Below are 20,295 nucleotides of genomic sequence, written 5' to 3' on the forward strand. Positions count from 1 at the left end.
TACCTGAAAGTGATTTGGATGAGGAATATTTTCTCATTGGGGAAAGTAGCTTTAGGAGAAAGTAATTCAGAAACAAATGATAATACGTTTATTCTTTAAAACATTGAAGTTGAAGCAATTATATAGACTATATAGGCTATACTTATGTCAGGCTTTTAAACTTAGGTGACTTGTAACTGGGAAAGAGATTTTTACCATACCGAGCTCTATCATTCCATAATAAGGGAAATTTTAAGTGTTAGGCTTTTAAAACAGTCATTGCTCTTCATGTGTACAGTGTACTTTCCACAGAACTTCTTTCAGTATGTACTCTCTACTCTGAGAATTATGCTGTGCGTTAGAGTAACCTCTAAATACATCAAAGCTTGACAAGTGTTATTTTCTTATTACAAACCATGTGTTTCAAAATGCTTGCCCATTGAGTTGAGTTAACCTTAGCTCTGATTCCCTGTGTGAACAGGTTTTTGCCATACACATTAGTGTCAAAGAGTGCTACCGCTAATTTTCGAGTTGACTACATCTAGAATAGTTTTACTGTAAGCTACTTAGTAAATAACTCTTAAGCACTCGGAAAGAAGGAAATGAGTTTCTGAATGCTGTGTTTTCCCAATGGTGACTATAAGGTGATTTGGATTAGAATCCAAGGTGGCTTGGATTAGAATCACCTTAGGTGATAGTTTAAAAAATGCAAATTCTTAGTCTCAAAGCAGACTTATAAATCAGCATTCTTGGTTTTAGGCCTAAAGAGTCAAATATTTCTCAATACCTCTGGTAATCCTTATCCTGAACGAACTTTTAGAAAAGAGACTAGTAAGCAAAGTATTAATACACATGAGTATTTTAGAAAGAAAGGAAAAGAATTCCGAAATTACTAAGTTTACAAAATGATTGTTAACATTCATTGTACCTTCTGAATGTGTTCTTCAAAATTCTGTAAAATTGAATTAAAATGTCCTTTACAATTATAATGTTTCTGAGAATTACAACAGAAATTACTTTAACCTTCATCTTAGCAATGTTCTTCAGCAATATCATTCTGTGTCCGTCATGTCCCTCCACCTCGCCTCCTCCTTTCCTTCCTTCCTTCCTTCCTTTCTTTTTTATTATTCTTTTTTTGTTGAAGTATGTGGAGTCCACTTCGAGAAGTGGTAGATTTTGTGTTTAATTTGTATATTCAATTTGGTGTTACAAAGCTAGTTTTTGCCTGAAGACTCATTTAATGTCAGTTGTACAAAACCTTAATTTGAGTGAGCAAAACATTAACAAGTAAACTGGAGATTGTTAATTCTTTGACAGAGAATTCTTTCTCTGAAAGAAAATCAAAAGGAGAGACATGTGCCCTCTAATCTTTGATCTTGGACTATGGGAATGCCTTTCCTTGCTGTTTCTTCCTCTATTTGCTCTCATGAACTAGCTGCCTTATGGTGTAAGTTGGTCCCAGGGAGCTACCAGGGCCTTCTTACTTGTTTTCCACCAAAATCTCCATGTTTTCAAGACACCTCTGGTCTGAACTTTCCCAAACTCCGTTCCAAATGCTTGTTTTCCTTAGCCAGACTTTCAGAACACTCTCATATCATGGCTGGCCTCTATCCCTAGACAAAATCTTCATGCCACGTCTCCTGAGCTTGGGGCATGGCCTGATCCTCTTCACCATGACTCCCTGCTTCACAAGCAGAGTTTGGAGCAATGGTGGTAGTTGATGGTCTTCTTGGCTTGAAACCTCTGCTCAACAAGAGCTATTGGGTCTTCCCCTATTCTTGCAGTATGAGTCAGGATTGGCAGAGGAAAAGAGCCCCTATGATTAACCCCACTGCCAAGATTTTTAATCTGTGCAACCAAGAGGAAGAATGAGTGGAAAGAGAAATGCCAAAAGGCTGCCCCTGCTGGAAAATGAATGCAGCCCTTGATTGAAGGACTAGGGATCCCATCTTCTTGTTAGCCACGTTCACCCTGGGTCCGTTTCCCTCATGCTGAATGGGGTGGTGGGAGCGAGTCATGCCACGGACTTCATCTGTGCTCACTAAAATTTAATAGATTTTCTTTAATAATTGCTTCTTTATTTTCTGTATGCCTTTAGCACAATTTTCAGAAAGCTTAAATATGTATTTGTGTGTATATGTTTAGCTACTTTTCACTAGTGATGGTTGTTTTTCTCACAAGAGGTTCTGCAGAGCCACTTATGGTGATGTTGCAGAAACCTTACCCTGAGTTCTTTTTCAGAATTATGTATTTTTATAATATTGGCTTATGGATTGTTCTAACTCATCATTTTGTAAATATCTTCCTCTATTTTTCTTATTCGTCCTCTGTCTCTCGTTTCCTGCTATTATTTCATACAAGAAACTTGATTTTTTTTTTTTGGAATCATTTTACCATCAAGATTTCTTAAATTTTTGCCACTATAGGAGATGAAACTACTTCATAATGTCCCTTTACTTTGTAAATATAGGCAACTTGTTTTCCTTTTTTTCTTTATGCACTTTATATGGAAAGAATTGTATATAAATTTAAAAAATGTTCCTAGTTCGATATATTTTTAACTTAGTCACTTTTTAAATTTAGGCTTTTTGCTTTAATGATATTGCCCATCTCCTTTTATCCCTTTTAGTATATAGTGAAATATGTCTGAACTCCCATCGTCAGGAAATTATGCTAAATGTGACTCTAATCTCATTGGCTGGCACTACGAATTTTCATGGCTATGGAAAATAGTAAAGAAGAAAGCAAAGCACGGATTGAAACAAAAAGTGAGGGTCCACAGTGGTCAAGACAAATGGGGGGAAATAGACCAAAACAACAGAACTGTATAGGTGAAGATTGTTTACTTTGTATTTAGTCTGCCCTCATACTCAAACTTTGGTCATCTACCTCTAGATTTTTTTTTTTTTTTTTTTTTTTTTGCCTTTCCAGTATAAATGCTGATAAAAGTATTTTTACAAAGATCTACTACAAAGAAAATCAGTAGCAAAGTGACAGCTGCCCACAAATAGGACACATTCACCCGAAATGAGCCTGCTTACGAGAAGGGAAAAATGCTTTGCCTAACTACGGCCGTTACTTTAATTAATTTAAAACATACTTTTTAAGAATCTACGAAATTTCCGACACTGTCCTAGATACTGGGTATGAAAATTATACAGAAATACAAAATTAGAAATACCTATCGAGGAAATTGAGGAAAGAAATAAGAAGGAAGAGGGAGAATGAAAAATTATAATAATCCATGTGAAGGAAAGAGAGAAAGTGGAGCTGTCAGTTTAACCTTCATTTTATGAATATGTGAATTACGTTTAATCCTGTAAATATCTCCGTGGGTAATTGCAACTTACATATGATGTGCTGTTCAGAAAACAAGGGAACCTGTTGAAAAATAATCAACAAATTCTGGCAGGGCGTGACACATAGCAGAAACATCGTAACATATTTAGAACGCTATTGTGTTTACCACAGTTGTTTTACTCATGCAGATAGTTTCTTTTCACAGTGGTAGATGGGGTCACATTGATTTTCTTAGGAGAAATGAATGTTACAGGAATCAAATAAATTGTTTGATTATTAGAAAATCGCATCATCATAGATGTTTCAAGAAGTCACCCTTCCCTGCTATTTATAGAGTTTGCTCAAACACATACTTTATTTTTTATAATGCAGTATGGTATATATGGACTGAAATTTTTTTCTACTGTATTTTATCATGTATTGTACATGCAATAAACAAAACTTCATTTTTAATATAGTTGAGGATAAAGGATATTCTAATATAGATAAATATAGTGCCCCACTTGAGGCATCAAGCTTAGAATCAGGTAATTCCATATATAACTATCTATACTTTCCTGCTTGTCACCTTGGAGATTAGGAACCTTGAGTCAGGTAATTATTTGGTTTAATTGGTTTAATCATGCCTGACTAAGGTCACATATTACAAAACATGACAAAGAATATCTAGAAAAGAACTTATATAGAATTTCCTGGTAAGGAGAAAACCTCATTATGGGACACATAAGTTCAAATTTGTCAAGTACAGAAACTTTAGAAGACTAAAAATTTATTTTCACATTTAGATATAACTTGTATATACTTTTGGTATTTAGAATAAACAATTATTTTGAAAGTTTTATATAGATCGCAATAAAATATTGTGGTCTGGAAATGGACTTAAAAAAGGATGCTATTTCTTCCCATATCTACCTCTTTAGATTTTTCTTTTTAATTTATAAACAGTTAGGAGAATGTAAACTTAGTCAAAGTGTCTGAGATAAATTCTACACGTTATGCAAAATGTGCCTTCTTAGCTCGATAACAAGCTATGTAAATCAAGAAAGAAAGAAAGAACTGATAAACTGATAAATATTACTTTTTAACTCGTTATGTGTGCAGAAATGATAATAAAAAATATTTACATTGCTGCTGTAATTGTTTTTTTATTCAAGAAAAGTGGTAACTAAAATCAGGAAGATTATCTTGAACACAAAATAATCTCTTTCCTAGGTTATCACAACCTAGGAAATTATTAACTAATCTCCTGAGTAGTCATTTTTCTTTCTTTCTTTTTCTTTTTTTTTTTTGGTAGAGACAAAGTCTCACTTTATCACCCTCGGTAGAGTGTCATGGCATCACCACTCACAGCAACCTCCAACTCCTGGGCTTAGGCGATTCTCTTGTCTCAGCCTCCCGAGTAGCTGGGACTACAGGTGCCCACCACAACACCCAGCTATTTTTTTTGTTGTAGTTTGGCCGGGGCTGGGTTTGAACACACCACCCTTGGTATATGGGGCCGGTGCTCTACCCACTGAGCCACAGATGCTGCCCAAGTAGTTATTTTTCTATCCACGATACTCATTTGAAAGAGATTTTTGAAGGAGTGAGGATAAGAGGGGACACTTGATATTATTAATATTTAGGGTGTTATTTTTCTTAGTCTTTTTAGAAAAAAAGAAGAATTGTTTTACATATCTCTCCCTTAGCAAACTAGGATTTATTTCCATATTTAACTCTACATGTGGAATCTGGAATGATTTCAAACCCAGAATAAGAACTCAAGGTTTCTATGCATAGAATTAATGAAACACTTGAGATAAAGTGGTCTCAGATTTTAATCTTAATTTATTTTTATTTTTATTATATCATAACCACATAGATCATGTATACATTAATGTATTTGTGAGGCACAATGTGCTGATTTAATGTAGAATTAGGAATGCTTACATCACTCTGGTTAATATATACTTAGTTATTGTGTTAAGACATTTATACTCTATACTAATAGATCTGACATGTACCCTTGCATTATGCACCATAGGTGTGATCCCACCATTCACCCTTCATCAATCTGACCTCCCCCTTCCCCTCCCATTCCCCTTCTCCTCCCTCCTTCATCCTGGGCCATAGTTGTGATCTAGTCTTCATACGACAGTTGTGAGTGATTGTAAATTGGTTTCATAATAGTACATTGGATATTTTTTCTTCCATTCCTGAGATATTTTACTACGTAGGATATGTTCCAGCTTCATCCATGTGAACATAAAAGAAGTAAAGTCTCCTTTTTAAAGACTGCATAATATTCCATGGTATACATACACCACAATTTATTAATCCATTCATGGGTTAATGGGCACTTGGGCTTTTTCCATGAATTGGCTATTATGAATTGAGCTACAATGAACAATGTGGTACAAATATCTTTGTTATAAAGTGATATTTGGTCTTTTGGATATACACCTAGTAGAGGGATTGCAGGATCAAACAGCAGGTCTACTTTTAGATCCGAGTATTCTCCATACTTCTTTCCAAAAGGGATGTATCAGCTTGCACTCCCACCAGTAGTGCATAAGTGTTCCCTTTTTTCCACATCCATGCCAACATTTGTAGTTTTAGGATTTTGTTATGTGAGCCACTCTTACTAGAGTTAGATATCTCAAAGTGGTTTTGATTTGCATTTCTCTGATGAATAAAGATGATGAGTATTTTTTCATGTGTCTATAGGCCATGCATCTGTCTTCTTCAGAGAAGCTTCTATTCAAGTCCCTTGCCCACAATGAAATGGGATTACTAGTTCTTTTCTTATTAATAAGTTTGAGTTCTCTGTGGATTCTGGTTATTAAACTTTTGTCAGAAGCATAACCTGCAAATATCTTCTCCCATTCTGAGGGCTGTTTACTTGCTTTATTTACTGTGTTCTTGGCTGTGCAGAAGCTTTTTAGTTTGATCAGATCCCAGTAATGTATTTTTGGTGTTGCTTCAATTGCCTGGGGGCTCCTCCTCACAAAGTAGTCTCCCAGGCCAATTTCTTCAAGTGTTTCTCCTGCACTCCCTCCAAAAATCTTTAAAATTTCATGTCTTAAGTTTAAACTTTCATCCAGTGAGAATCAATTTTTGTTAATGGTGAAAGGTAGGGGTCCAGTTTCAGTCTTCTACAAGTCACCAGCCAATTCTCCCAGCACCATTTGTTAAATAGGGAATCTTTCCTCCAATTTATATTTTTGATAAGCTTATCAAAGATCAAATGATGATAAGTGTCTGGGTTCATCTCTTGGTTCTCAATTCTGTTCCTTACATCTACCTCTCTATTTTTGTGCCAATACCATGCTGTTTTGATCAGTATAGTTTTTTTTTTTTTTTGATCAGTATAGTTTGAAGTCAGGTAGTGTGATTCCTCCTGATTTGTTTTTATTTCTGAGTAATGTCTTGGCTATTTAAGGTTTTTTATGGTTCCGTATAAAACTAAATACTATTTTTTCCAGATCTTTAAAGTATGATGGTGGTGCTTTGATAGGAATTGCATTAAATTTGTAAATTGCTTTGGATAGCATGGACATTTTAACAATGTTGATTCTTCCCAGCCATGAGCATGGTATGTTTTTCCATTTGTTAACATCTTTAGCTATTTCTTTTCTCAGAGTTTTATAATTCTCTTTATAGAGATCTTCCATGTCCTTTGTTAGATAAATTCCCAAATATTTCATCTTCTTTGGCACAACTGTAAAGGGAATAGAGTCCTTGACTGTTTTTTTGGCTTGACTCTTATTGATATATATAAAAGCTACTGATTTGTGAGTACTGATTTTGTATCTTGAGACGCTACTGTATTCCTTGATCACTTCTAAGAGTTTTGTAGTTAAGTCCCTGGGTTTTTCCAGGGAAAATCTGCAAAAAGTGAAAGTTTTATCTCCTCTGACCCTATTTTTATACCCTTGATCGCCTTCTCTTTCCTGATTGCAATGGCTTAGACTTCCATTACAATGTTAAAAAGCAATGGAGATAATGAACAATCTTGCCTGGTCCCTGATCTGAGTGGAAATGTTTTCAATTTTACTCCAGTCAATATGATATTGGCTGTAAGTTTGCTGTAGATGGCCTCTATCAGTTTAAGAAAAGTCCTTTCTATACCTATTTTCTTAAGTGTTCTGATCATGAAGGGATGCTGGATATTGTCAGAAGCTTATTCTGCAGCTATTGATAGAATTATATGGTCTTTGTTTTTTAGTTAGTTTATGTGATGTATTATATTTATAGATTTACATATATGGAACCAACCTTGAGACCCTGGGTTTATCTTAATATTTTGAAAGGAATCAACTCTCTTTTCTTCTAGATGATCTCCCAGACTTGGCAACCTAGTTCTTAGGCACTGAAACCTAAATAGACATTTAAAGACATATGGGATTAATGAATCTCTTGACAGAAAATGAACCTTGGCTTTAGCTTAATACTTGTCAATGAAGATGACTCTCTTCCTTACTCATTATTTTAGACTGAGCAACACTGTTCTTTGCATCCTCCAAAGGTGCTAAATCTGAACAGACATTCAAAAGTTGCTCCTGTGCCATCAGGTAGTATTTGACCTTGTTCCTGTGATTTTGAGAGAAAGAGAAATGATTTATAACTTATTTTTCTTCTGAGGGATTTGCAGAGGTACAGAAAACACAGAAAAATCATCACCTTTTACGTTACGGTGGCTAATCTGTGCTTTCTGCACCCCAGCAAATGTAGGAAAATAAGATAAAATCTAGAGCAAGATTAGTAAGCAAGTCCTTTTCATAAATCTGTTCACATTTATCAATGGCACATCATAAACCTTTATTAGTACTTCTTAGCTACTACAAAGAAAGACATATATAAATAATCAGGTCCACAGTTGTGTAAGAGGTCTAAAATTTCCTGGAACTGAGTGTAGACAGAGAAATTTGCTCTCTGAGTCCACTTGTTTTAAACAATGTATATAAGGAGAAACAATAAAGTTCAGGAATTCATCTGAGAAAAACAAGCTACACACTTCATTGCGACCATCACTACAGTCACCTTTAATTTCTCCCCTTGGCCTTCTGGTCACCTTAGTAATATTCAGCATGCAGCACTTCTTCTAGAATGAGTTCTCAAACTTAATTGTCAAGTCTTGTACAACGACAGCTTTAATGGCCATTACAGAAAAAAGTCCCAAAGTTGCTTTGAAGGGTAGACCAGGCACTGGTGTCAGTGCATAGCTTCCCAAGGGGGATGCTTCGAAGGTGACTGTGCTGATATTCAGTAAGGAGTGATGTAGCACTTTTTCTAGAATGAGTTTGTAAATTTAATTGTCTGACCTCACATGTACTGAATGAATATAGACCAACCTGGGGTGTATATAACATGATTTCAACAGCTAGTTCATGTAGTACCTCTGAATATAGACCTGTAAAATAACATTTAAGAGAAGTTTGATAAAAAGTGTTTTATTTGTCTGAATAAATTGAAAGAGAGATTTTAGAATATTTAGATAAATGATGTGCCTCCCCTTCATCAACCCTCCATAGACATTATTGCTCTCATCTGACCTTTGGAGATCTATTAAAAAGAACCAAGTTTCATTACTAGTCAGTGCCAAGGTGGATAGTTATTCTGTGTTAGGAAGTATCCGTGGGGCCATACCAGGACTCTACCTGCAACTCTCTTATAAAAGCTGAATATTCTGAGAAGGATTTTAGGATACAAACCCTTTTACACTGGAATTTTATGAAGGACTCCTCACAGGAAAGAAGGAGATTTGCCTCAAGAATTTGTTGTGAGGTCTTCTCTGGCACACAAATGAATGTAGTTGCCACAATTTAAAAATCCTAATAAGACATGACCTTACTATGATGTTTGATCTGGAAAAAGTTTAAAGGAAATATAAAGTGAAAACCTTTGCTTAAACTTTAAAGAACATTATTTTTTTTTGAAATACTTTTAAATACATCTATAAGAAAGAACAACAGAAGTATTGACATTTGCTCCTAGACAAATTGGTTTTAAAATATGTATCTAAGTTCCTGAATGAATTAGCCACATACTCACTTTATGTCAATTAAGAAAAAAATGATGCTGGAGTTGCTTATCTTCTAAAAGTTATGTGTTTAGTTCTAGAAAATTGTATTGATAGAACTGTTAGGCAGTAAGTACACATATGTAATTCTCCAATAAGGTCACACCTAATTTTTGACAATAAAGCCAAATCTCGTGTAATGCTCACATTTTCTGTGCCCTACGACAGTGGGTTTGTATTCAGGCCACTGGCAATAGCATCAAAGTAACGTTAACAACAGCTACGTGGATTCAGTATAAATTTCCCAATTTCTCCAGCTGAAATTTTCATCTTGCCTAGCAAAACCCACCATTACAAACCCTGACCCTGAAACAGTAATAAAATTCACGTTCAATATATACGTTAATATCTGGAGCACACTGAGACCCAACTGTTTTTGCTCATTCAAGGCCCAAATAATAGAAGTCACATCGTATCCTATAGAATTCCTAAGAGATTTGTCCAAATGGTGAGAAAGTACAGCACTTTCAGTGTGGAGAGGCTGTATCTGAGTCCTGCCTTGTTCCCTGTGCGGACTCCATTGGCCTTGTAATGTATTAAGAAGGAACTGGCCGGCTCTGTGCACATGCCTGATATAGAGGTGGACTTCAGGATCCACGGAGAAGATTTCTCTCTATAAAAATGGAAGGATCTTCTTCTTAGGTCTAGATGGCATTAAAAATCCCAAAAGTGAAGAGAGAAGAGAAATCAAAATACTTCTGACTATACAGGTCAGGGTGTATGTTAGAAACACTGTGGAGATAGGGCAACTTCTCCAGGAACTTCACGTAAGCGGACTTTCTTTTTCTAAAACTCTAGTCTAAAAGTGGCCAGACACCAGATAAAGAGGCAGGTGGCCTGATATTATAAATATAGGAAAGATGAATATGGTGATATCTCCTGAGATCTGGTATTTTATGGAAAGATGTGAGTCTCTAAAAGTCCAGATGACCCTGTGTTGTCTGCTAACCTAAATCAAGCCTTTTAACTTTATTTATTTGGGGGTCTCTGGCAGTCTAATTCACACCTATGTTAGACAGGCTTTCCCCACCTTAGACCTTGGGGAGACAAAGACTTCAAATTCCAAATGAAAGGAGATTGCTCTCCAAGTCTCATTAAGATCAGCAATAATAAAACGAATATGAAGTCTTTCACTTTGAGAGTTCACCAAGAAATGTTTAGGAAAATAATTTTTGCTGAGAGGCATGATTATGAAATTTTCTCCTAGTAATAGTTGAAAAATGTTTCTAACACAAAGGAAGCACAACAGTAGAAGGAGACACCACGTTCAGCCATTCTTGTTTCATCTACACCTGTGTCTACCACTTACCACTCAATTATTGTATAATATCTTACAGTTCTTATTTTTAACAGAAAATTTAACATACATTGAAATGAACTAATTGTTAACAACAACAACAAAACCCTGTAAAATAATTCAAAGAGGTTTAATGCATGTGACCAGGAGTCAATGCTTGTGACCAGGGGGTGACCTGTCACATGTGACTCAGAAGGTTCTGAAAAAGTGTGTGGTAAGTGGCTGGGTGGCAGTTTGGCTTTATGGATTCAGGGAGGCAGGAACTATGTGTAAAATCATAAAGTAATACATGGTAAGGTATACATTGGTTTGGTCCTACAATGTAGAACATCTCAAAGCAGGGGATTACAGGTTAGAGATAGGTTCAAAGAGTCTTTGATTTGTAATTGGTTAGAGATGAAGCTTTGTCTAAAGGCTTAGTTTTGTTTTGTTTTTTTTTTTTTTTTTGCAGTTTTTGGCTGGACTGGGTTTGTACCCTCCACCTCTGGTATATGGGGCTGGTGCCCTACTAGCAGGCACTGCCCAAGGCTTAGAATGTTTTAAGGAAGTTTGTTAGAGATAAGCCACCAGGTAGCACCTACACTCTAACGATCTGTTAAGTAAATGGATGGCCTGCAGGTGTGATTTAACTGCCTTGTCTAGCATGCCCTCAGGGCCGGTTAGTGACTTGTTATCTTGCTGTTATAAAGAGTAACTCTAAGGGAGGGGCACACCGAGGCTCCAGGCTTGTGTGATCTCCCTTTGTCTTCTTGGTTTAAGGTTTTTCTGGGCTCTCTTGGCCAAAATGGGGTCTGTTCAGTCAGTGAGGGAGGAGGGTTAATAGTTTACTTTAGTTCGCATGTTAATTGTAAAAGTTACACCTCATTAACCTACACCTCTATTTTCTATAGATCATTTCCACATCCCCAGAAAACTCTACTTAATGTGTCTTCCCTCAGCCAGTTCTCCACCACTGCTTACCAAAAGTAACCATTGTTCTGGTTATTTAGGAATAAGTGCTTATGTGTCCAGCAGACCCAAAGGAAGTTGGATGGATGGCTGTGTGGATTATACGGGAAAGGCATTCTGTAAATTCCTCGGTTTATTGTTTGCCCTACAGTTCTGCTGGTCATTACGTCAGGTTCCCAGCAGATGTCTGTGACCTTAGTTCCTGGTATGTTTTGACCTAAGAATGACCAGATACCCCCAAATAAGGCAAGCATGAAACAAAGTTTATTGAGGAAGAACAAGACAGGTTTACAGAGTAAGAGCAGGGTAAAGGTTTACAAAATCAAGATATCTTCACCGTAGCCAGAGAAGAGGCCCCCATTGTCACAACAAAGAAAAGGGTCTTGGTTATAGCCCAGAGTTCTGTTTTACACTGCCTGGATTGGGACCACCTCAGGGTTCAGAGTTCATCTTGGAATTAGTGTCTAACTACCAGTGCAGACCTCTCATGAGCCTCTTTGAAAGCCCACGGTGGGGTGGAGACCAAAATGCAGATTTAAGTTAATGACATGATAATAAGCCTTAAAGCTGTGCTAGCTTTGGCTTGTGGGCTAGAGTCTTCTATAACCTTTTGCAGTTGTCAGACTGACTTCTGACTGGTGGATTGGTGATGGGGGAGAGTGTTACCTCCTTCCCAGGTGTGAACAATCAGGATTAAGGTGAAGGCACCTGTGGGCCATGACCTTACCTTTTTTCCCTAGAAGACCCAGATCCCTGGACATCTAAGACCTAACAATTATGCCAACACAATATCTAATATTTAGTACATGCACATATATATATATATACACATATATACATATATATTTAAAGTAATAAAGATAGAGTGAAAAATTTGGAAGAAAGGCAATTTGAAAAACAGCAATAGAATGAAAATGAGAGCAAGATCAAGCAAGAGAGAAAGAGCGAGCAAGATGGGAGGAGTGGGCCCTGACACTCCCTCTCCGTCCTTGGTTATATCTTTGGTGTCAAATGTCCTCACTGTACTCCTGCCACTTAAAATTTGGTCTGTGGGACAGCAGTAGACTCCACACCCCAGCTTGTTGGGTGAGAATCTGGATTTGGACAAGTTCCGAAAGTGATCCCTCTGCATATTCCATTTTGAAAAACCCTTCTGGTCATAATGAAGTACAATTTGACATGTCAGGTGGGGTGTGTGTGTGTGTGGAAAGCCTCTAAAACAAGATAGAACATAAAACAAGACTTTACATGAACTCAGCAAATAAACTTCGCAACATGAAGAAAATTGCTACTGGTTCTATAACTGGAGCACCTCGGTGACTTGAAAAGGTAGAAGGCAAAAATAGAGGAACATGTGAAGTACCATTTTTCATCTGTCTGGTACTGCAGGGAATAAAAAATATGAGAAAAGATTTTGTGACTGTTTTCCTCCAATGTTCCTTCCTATTCATCTATGGCCTCCAGTAACACGATAATCTACCACATGAGCCAATAGCAAAAGCCACAAATTACACTTCTGTTTATTTTATGTTCATTAAAGTTTTACATTATGTACAAACGCTATCAAATTTTATATGTCCAATTATTATTACATTAAATGAAACTTCTGTAAAGAAAACAACTAAAGGAGGCAGATGTAGGTTCTTAAAATTCAGTTGTTACTAAAATTAAACAATTAGTGGCAATATTTGAGAATAGTCTCTCATGTATTTTATAGTATAATTATACATATAAAAGTCCTTTGTTAAGGAATCTAAATATTCATATTCTGACACCGTGCAGAGCTAGGACCAAGCAAGCATTGGGCATGGATTTATAAGAACGAAAATTAAATATAAAAATTAGACAATGTTTTTGTTTAAATCTATAAGAAATTGAAAAGTAAGAGAGCTTCATAATTTTTAAAATTTTACCCAAACCTTAAGCATATCTGTATTATTCTGACACATCTTTGCTAGATAAAAGCCATTCCATCCTTTAAGCTGATATTTTTAAAATAAAATTGTAACGGATGTTCAAATGCCAAAATCTCAGTAAATGACTTCAGTAAAAATGAAATATTTCATAATTTCACGTGTTTATGAAAAGTGCTACATAAAACCACATATCCTGTGTGATTTATTTATAGTTAAAAGACAGAGTTGAGATTTTAGGCTTCTTTCCATTTTCTAAAAGTTAAACACTTGTTTGCTCCCCAAAACTGCCTAAGATATCTAAAACATTTTTACGGTAGAAATCTTAATTGGGTTAATTAGGTAGGGTTTTTTTGGTAATATGTGAACACAATTATAAACATACATTTTCAAGATCAAGACATAACACTTTTAACTCTTTATCTTTTATTAATATGCATGTTATTTCTGTTTTTAAAATCAAACAAAATAACATTATACTTCTCTAGAAATAAGTGGAACTCAGTGAACCCCTTGTATATCTACTCAACAAATACATCAAATTTCCTATTTTTCCTAAAGTGAAATTTTTTTATCAAGCACAAAAATGGAGACACTGAACTTAGATCACACATTTGTTGTCATCAAGGTATATTTTAAGGATTTTAAAATAAATTATTTAATACAGGCTTGGTAAAATTAAATATTTTGTGAAAAAGAAATTGTTTCTTAAAAATATTGTCCATTTGAGACTGAATGATGGAAAAACATTTGAGAAAGCATAAGAAAGCTAAACTCATTTTTCACTCAGCTATGTTTAAGATGTTCTTATAATATCTTAACCTTAACCTATCATTTTGATTTCTAATCTGTTAAAATTGTCCTCTTCTTGTCAGCTTCTTTAGACTTAAGAGAATAAAAATTAAATGACGATATCATTAAACCACTTTTCCACAAACTACAAATAATCCCTAGGTATATATATCATTTCATGATGGATCTGAATCACGCACAGTAATTTAAATATCGAGGAGGGAGTTCCCATCTTGAAGAAAGTATTCGCATTCAGACTCAGCTGAGGGAAGAGCATTTATCTCAATGGGGATTTCTCTGCAAATTTATATTTAAGAATTTAAAATATTCAGGTGACTATGCTATTTCTTTTCTTTACCAAAGGTGACAACTTCTCATTGCACATATTTTTAGCAATTTACATTCTCATTGCTCATGTTAAAATCTTAGCTCCAATACCTTGTACTCTTTTTTTAGGCAGAACCAGATAGTGGTGAATTTGCTCTTCTTAACTATGTTAATGGCTCAGGTAATTAAGATTATCTTTTAGTCAACTTCAACCTAGAAGGAAGAAAAGACTACTTTTGTAAAATGGAACTTTTAAAACACAGTCTATAAAAGTGTCTTGCACATGATTACGATTTAGGTAAGCCTGAGAAAAAAAGAACTAAAAATGCTTTGACCAGAGGGATAAAACACATGAATGCATGGCCACATTCATGTGGATGACTCAGTCTTTTATTTTATTTCCATTTAACCCTTACAATTTAGTTTGGAAGTAGTTATATTCTATTTGATCAAATTGAAATGGATTAAACTAACAAATATTTGCTTTGTAAAAACTGATAAAGATAGAAAGAAGGTATTTCCACTGTCTCATGTAAATGAAATTTATGTTATTACATTTATAGTATTAAAGACGCTACAATTTTTAAACTCTCATTTTCAGATGTAAAATATTTAAAAGAAGAGGATGCAAATCGCAAGACATTCACCGTCAGCAGCACACTGGATTTCCGAGTGGACCGGAGTGACGATGGAGTGGCTGTAATCTGCAGAGTAGACCATGAATCCCTCAATGCCACCCCTCAGGTAGCCATGCAGGTGCTCGAAATACACTGTAAGTAAACACTACTTCTAACTTCTTCATCTCAGCAGCAAGTCTCTTTATCTGCATCTAATATCCCTTCAAAATGAACTGAAAGAATAACAAAGGTGCCGCAAAATCTACAGCAAAATAAAATAAAACTAGTGGTATTAATCACGTTCAAAGGAACATAATTTTTGCTTGAGTTTCATTCTTGACAATGAAGAAAATTAAGGAGATCGCAAAAGAATAATATTACTACTTGTGTTCCAAACCACCAGGGTGAGATGTGTGGGAGTGGAAGAGGAAGAGTGGTAATTTGGACAAAGTCAATGAGAATTTGGAAACTGAGAAGGGCCTTAATGAAATTTGTTACATTGTTATAGCTTGGTTACCTATGTTACATAGGTAATAAGCCATATGTGAACGTGGCTTTCCAGCTAAGCTTTTAAAATTATAACAGTTATTACCTTCTATAGGACATACACTAATGCTATATGAATACAGGAATATTCGTTATGTCATCTTCATGATCTCTATTTACAATTAATAATATAACATTAATTGTATGATTCCAATAGACCAGAGGCAGTGCTAACTGGAATTGTTTCATTGAGGGCTTGTTTGACTAGCCACAAGATACACTTGCCACAAAATGCAATCATGGCATTTTTAGTCTTTATCAAGGTTGTAGGGCTATAGTAGACAATTTACAAATATTGACAAAAGGTAAGTGCATGCATTAACATATATAATATAAAACAGGAAAGAGTATCAGAGAGATAAATATTTTTTGAATTGCATTATTGGACTTTCCAGTTAAAGAAGATTCTTATTTGCTTTTTCTATCTGTAATGAATTATAGGTTGAACTTAAAATTTGTGCTTTACATTACAATTACATAAATCCTAAAATAATGAATTCTAAGTACTGTCTATCTAATATGTCTCATTGTATTTTCTTCTCATTTATTTATTCAACAAAAATTTATTGAGTGACTATTACATAGCAGTTATTGTTTTGGGGACTGGAATCACAAAAATGATCATAAAGAGCCACAGTAAAACAAATTGTGTTTGTTTCCTGGTGTCAAAATCACCTCTACAATCTCCATTCTAGAAGGGATGACACAAAAAATAAATAAATAAATACAACATGTAACATGGCACGTATTGATAAGTACTAGGTAAGAAAAATAAAGCAGGGAAGGGGACTAAAGAGGTGGAAATGGAGGTTAAGGAGAGTGAGCGTGTGTGCGTGTAGTATGGAGGGAAGGGCATAGGACCGAGGCTCTGAAGTAGGAGCTTCTTAGTGTTTTTCTTTCCAGGAACAACAAGGATACTAGTAAGATCAGTGCAGTGAGACCACAGTAGAATGAACTGGGGGAAAAGCCGAGAGTTAGAAGAAGGGATTGGAGAAGAACCAGAGGGATCACAATGTGAATTTTCTTATTTCTTATAGAGAAAATCATCCATCTGATAATTATAAGTTCATTGCTTTCTAATTATTCTTAGTTTTATAGTTATTGAAAATATTATAATTCTTAAATACTTTTAATTATATTAGATTAATTTTATTAACTAGCTTCTGTTCTTCTTGAGGCAGATTGAGAACAAGCACCCTGTAGAGCCCAAATGCAGGTTGTCTCCCAATATCAGCATTTATTTGTTTTGTGACCTCTGGGAAAATTACTGAAACTGGTAGAGCTTTGATTATAAACTAGAGAATTTGTTCCTAAAACAAGATAACTTAAGTTCATGGCATCTGAATCAATGTCACTTATCTTCCTTTTTCATTCTTTTTATTTCATCAATGGGTCTCTCATTATGGAAACTCGTATAACTTGTTATTTGGAGAGAACCCAGATCATCTGCATCTTGATTTGAATTTTCTAATACTTATGTACAAAGCAAAGTAAAACTGTTTAAAATAATTAGTGATTACCTATTTAACTATAAATTCCAAATTTGATAACAGAAAATAATGAAGTCCAGAGAAAGGAACATTTTTACACTGCTGCAGTAATATAACCTATTTGGAAGGAAAGGAGGAGAACCCTCAGAGAACTCAAGCTAGGCCTCCCATTTGATCCTGCAATCCTATTACTGGTCATCTACCCAGAAGGAAGCTATTTAAGTGAATTTCCTAGCATCTAGCATAGCATGATTCAAGTATAAGAAATTAATTAAAACCAACTGATAATGATACTAAATACCCCTTTAAGCATGCAGAACAATCTCCAGAGATAAAATGAGTAGTGCGTAGAGAAGAGGGATTAATTATCAGCATCAACATTAGAGCAAACTGCCAACTCTGAAATTCGGAGAATAATGACACCAGTATCCTAATAGTTGTTTCCAGAGACAGTATATCACGGCTCCATGCAGGTGCACATGTGCAGTATAGGTGATGTGGGAATTTCCACGGATATGAGGGATTATTGTGGAAAGCAGTCTTGGAGAAGGATAATGGAAGAGGTCTAGAATTTGTAGAGCATAAGTTGATGATTTCCCTATGGTTTAAAAGCATCACCATCATGAATAACCAAGAAGACTGGCTGAAGTGGAGGAAGATTTAGCATTTTAGACTGGAGGAGGAGGAGACATTGGTTTCGGTGTGAGAAGAGTAAACATATATCATCACAATGATGGAAACAGTTATAAGTATGTCCAAAACAAAAATTCTGTGCAATTGTGGAAGCCAAGTTGAATGAATGATAGGAAGAAAGGAGTGCCAAAGATCACAGTGAAAAAAAAATAGTGGAAGAAGGGCAGCGCCTGTGGCTCAAAGCAGTAGGGCACTGGCACCATATGCTGGAGGTGGCAGGTTCAAACCCAGCCCTGGCCAAAAACAGCAAAAAAAAAAAAAAAAAAAAAAATAGTGGAAGGATTGTATATGTAAAGTGTTTTCACTTTGGACCTTGTGATATAAAACACAGCTTAGCCTATAAAATCTATCACAGCAATATTTATTCCCCTATAAAATATTAATCATAAAGTTAAACATTGCTACTATGATAGAGTTATTTAAAACTGAAATTTAAGAAAATGTAAGGCAGACTTTTCACTGTGAGTCGTGAATGCCTAGAAATTTACATAGAAGGTAAGACAACAGTGCAAATGAGTAGATGGAAAAGGCGTTCTTTTTTTTTTAACAGAAACTCCAGTTCATCTTCCTTTTTTTTACACAGATGTCTTTGAAAGATAACTTTTTATTTGTCTGGTTTAATTTATAGAAGAACATTGTGCGAGTCAAACTTTTTGTGATTCTCAGTAGAATCAACATATCTGCCGTCAAGAAGATCTGTGCACAAAACGGAGAAAGGACAAAAATAACTGAACATTCATTTTCTATATGTGACAATGACAAAGACTACATTAATAATCAACTCTTATTGAGGTGAAAATCACAGAGATAGATTAGAATATGTCAGCATGATGTTGTTTTTTTTCTTTGAGAAAGCAGTTTGGTCCTATGGTATTGAATTGCTGTATGGAAAAATAATAGTTCAAATTAAAAAAAAAGTGTGTATGTGAGGGTAGAGGGTAAAGTATAATTCATATATAATTGATGGAATCACAAAATACTGTGTTAACATTAATATTTGTTCAGTATTTCCTACTTAACTGCCACGATTTGGCATTTAGAAAGAGTAGCTATTTATACATGCAAATCATTAAGGTTTAAAGCAATAAGAAATTAAAATATCTCATAGAGGACTCTCTGTTGGCCCAAAAAAATTTGATCTGAACTACAATAAAAGAAAGAATGAAAGAAACAGGAGTCAGGGAAGGAAAGCAGCTTCAGTGTTCAAATTGTCTTTAAATGACATTAATTAGCTAATAAATAAGAGATGCATATGTAAATTGAAAATAACAGAAAAAAGCATAAGTTCGTTTGTTACTAAAATTAAATCTTTAGAAAGCGTTCAATAGTGAACATATTGTCCTGACATTTATCTTCTTCCAAATTACATCTCCATTCTAGTTAATGTGCAAATAAATAATAGAGTTAATCTGTGTTTTATTTAACATCTTACATTTTGGTAATGTAGCAAAATATTTCTAAAGAGATTCCTTCTTAGTTTTGCTCTCTTTTAGAAAGAATTTGTACCTTGATTATCTAAACTCTTGGCTGTACATTTTTGCTACTTTTCTGTAACATCTTAATATACTCATTTCCCCTTTTTGGTTCTATTCAATAACGCAGATTAAAAAGAAAATTGATAGTAGGAAAGTTGTAACACAGGTGAGCGTGGAGTTTGTTCCTCTGTTGTTTCTATCTTTCCCTCCACTCTGTGTACACAAGATACAGAACAGATACATTTTCAGAAGTGAACTGAGATTCTTCATTTAACATTTTCTCAGCTATTTACTCCTGTATACTCATGAAAAATAGCAAAGATCCCACCTACCTACTCCACCCTACATTTCATTTACCCAGGCCAGTTCATCTCAAATTCTCCTGTGTTAGTTATATTCACTATGATTTTACTAGTCTTCTATGTATTATAGAAAGCACTTGAATAATGTTTCAGGCTATATAGATTGATTAGATGGAGAATGAATGCTCCAAATAGCATTGAAAAATCATGTCTCATAATAGTACTGAGTACACTGGATACTTTTTCTTCCATTCTTGAGATACTTTACTAAGAAGAATATGTTCCAGCTCCATCCAGGTAAACATAAAAGAGGTAAAGTCTCCATCATTTTTAAGGCTGCATAATATTCCATACTATACATAGACCACAATTTGTTAATCCATTCATGGGTCCATGGGCATTTGGACTGCTTCCTTGACTTGGAAATTATGAATTGGGCTGCAATAAACATTCTGGTGCAAATATCTTTGCAGTACTATTATGAAGCCAATATATAATCCCCCATACATTCATATGAAAAATAAAATACAACTACAGCCCAGGATGAAGGAGGGA

General features: G+C 35.0%; 1 protein-coding gene across 2 annotated transcripts in view; it reads left to right on the forward strand.

Moving 5' to 3' along the window:
• Nucleotides 1-20,295, forward strand: part of CADM2 (cell adhesion molecule 2) — a 1,018,247-nt gene that overhangs the window by 871,129 nt on the left and 126,823 nt on the right. For both annotated transcript variants that reach the window (XM_012801497.2, XM_003783925.3), the window contains one exon: nt 15,219-15,389. In XM_012801497.2, the coding sequence (XP_012656951.2) occupies nt 15,219-15,389 (171 nt within the window). The remainder of the gene's footprint in view (nt 1-15,218; nt 15,390-20,295) is intronic.

This window comes from Otolemur garnettii, unplaced genomic scaffold, assembly GCF_000181295.1.
Source record: "Otolemur garnettii isolate 467f Iridium unplaced genomic scaffold, OtoGar3 scaffold00009, whole genome shotgun sequence".
NCBI classification, from domain to species: Eukaryota; Metazoa; Chordata; class Mammalia; order Primates; family Galagidae; genus Otolemur; species Otolemur garnettii.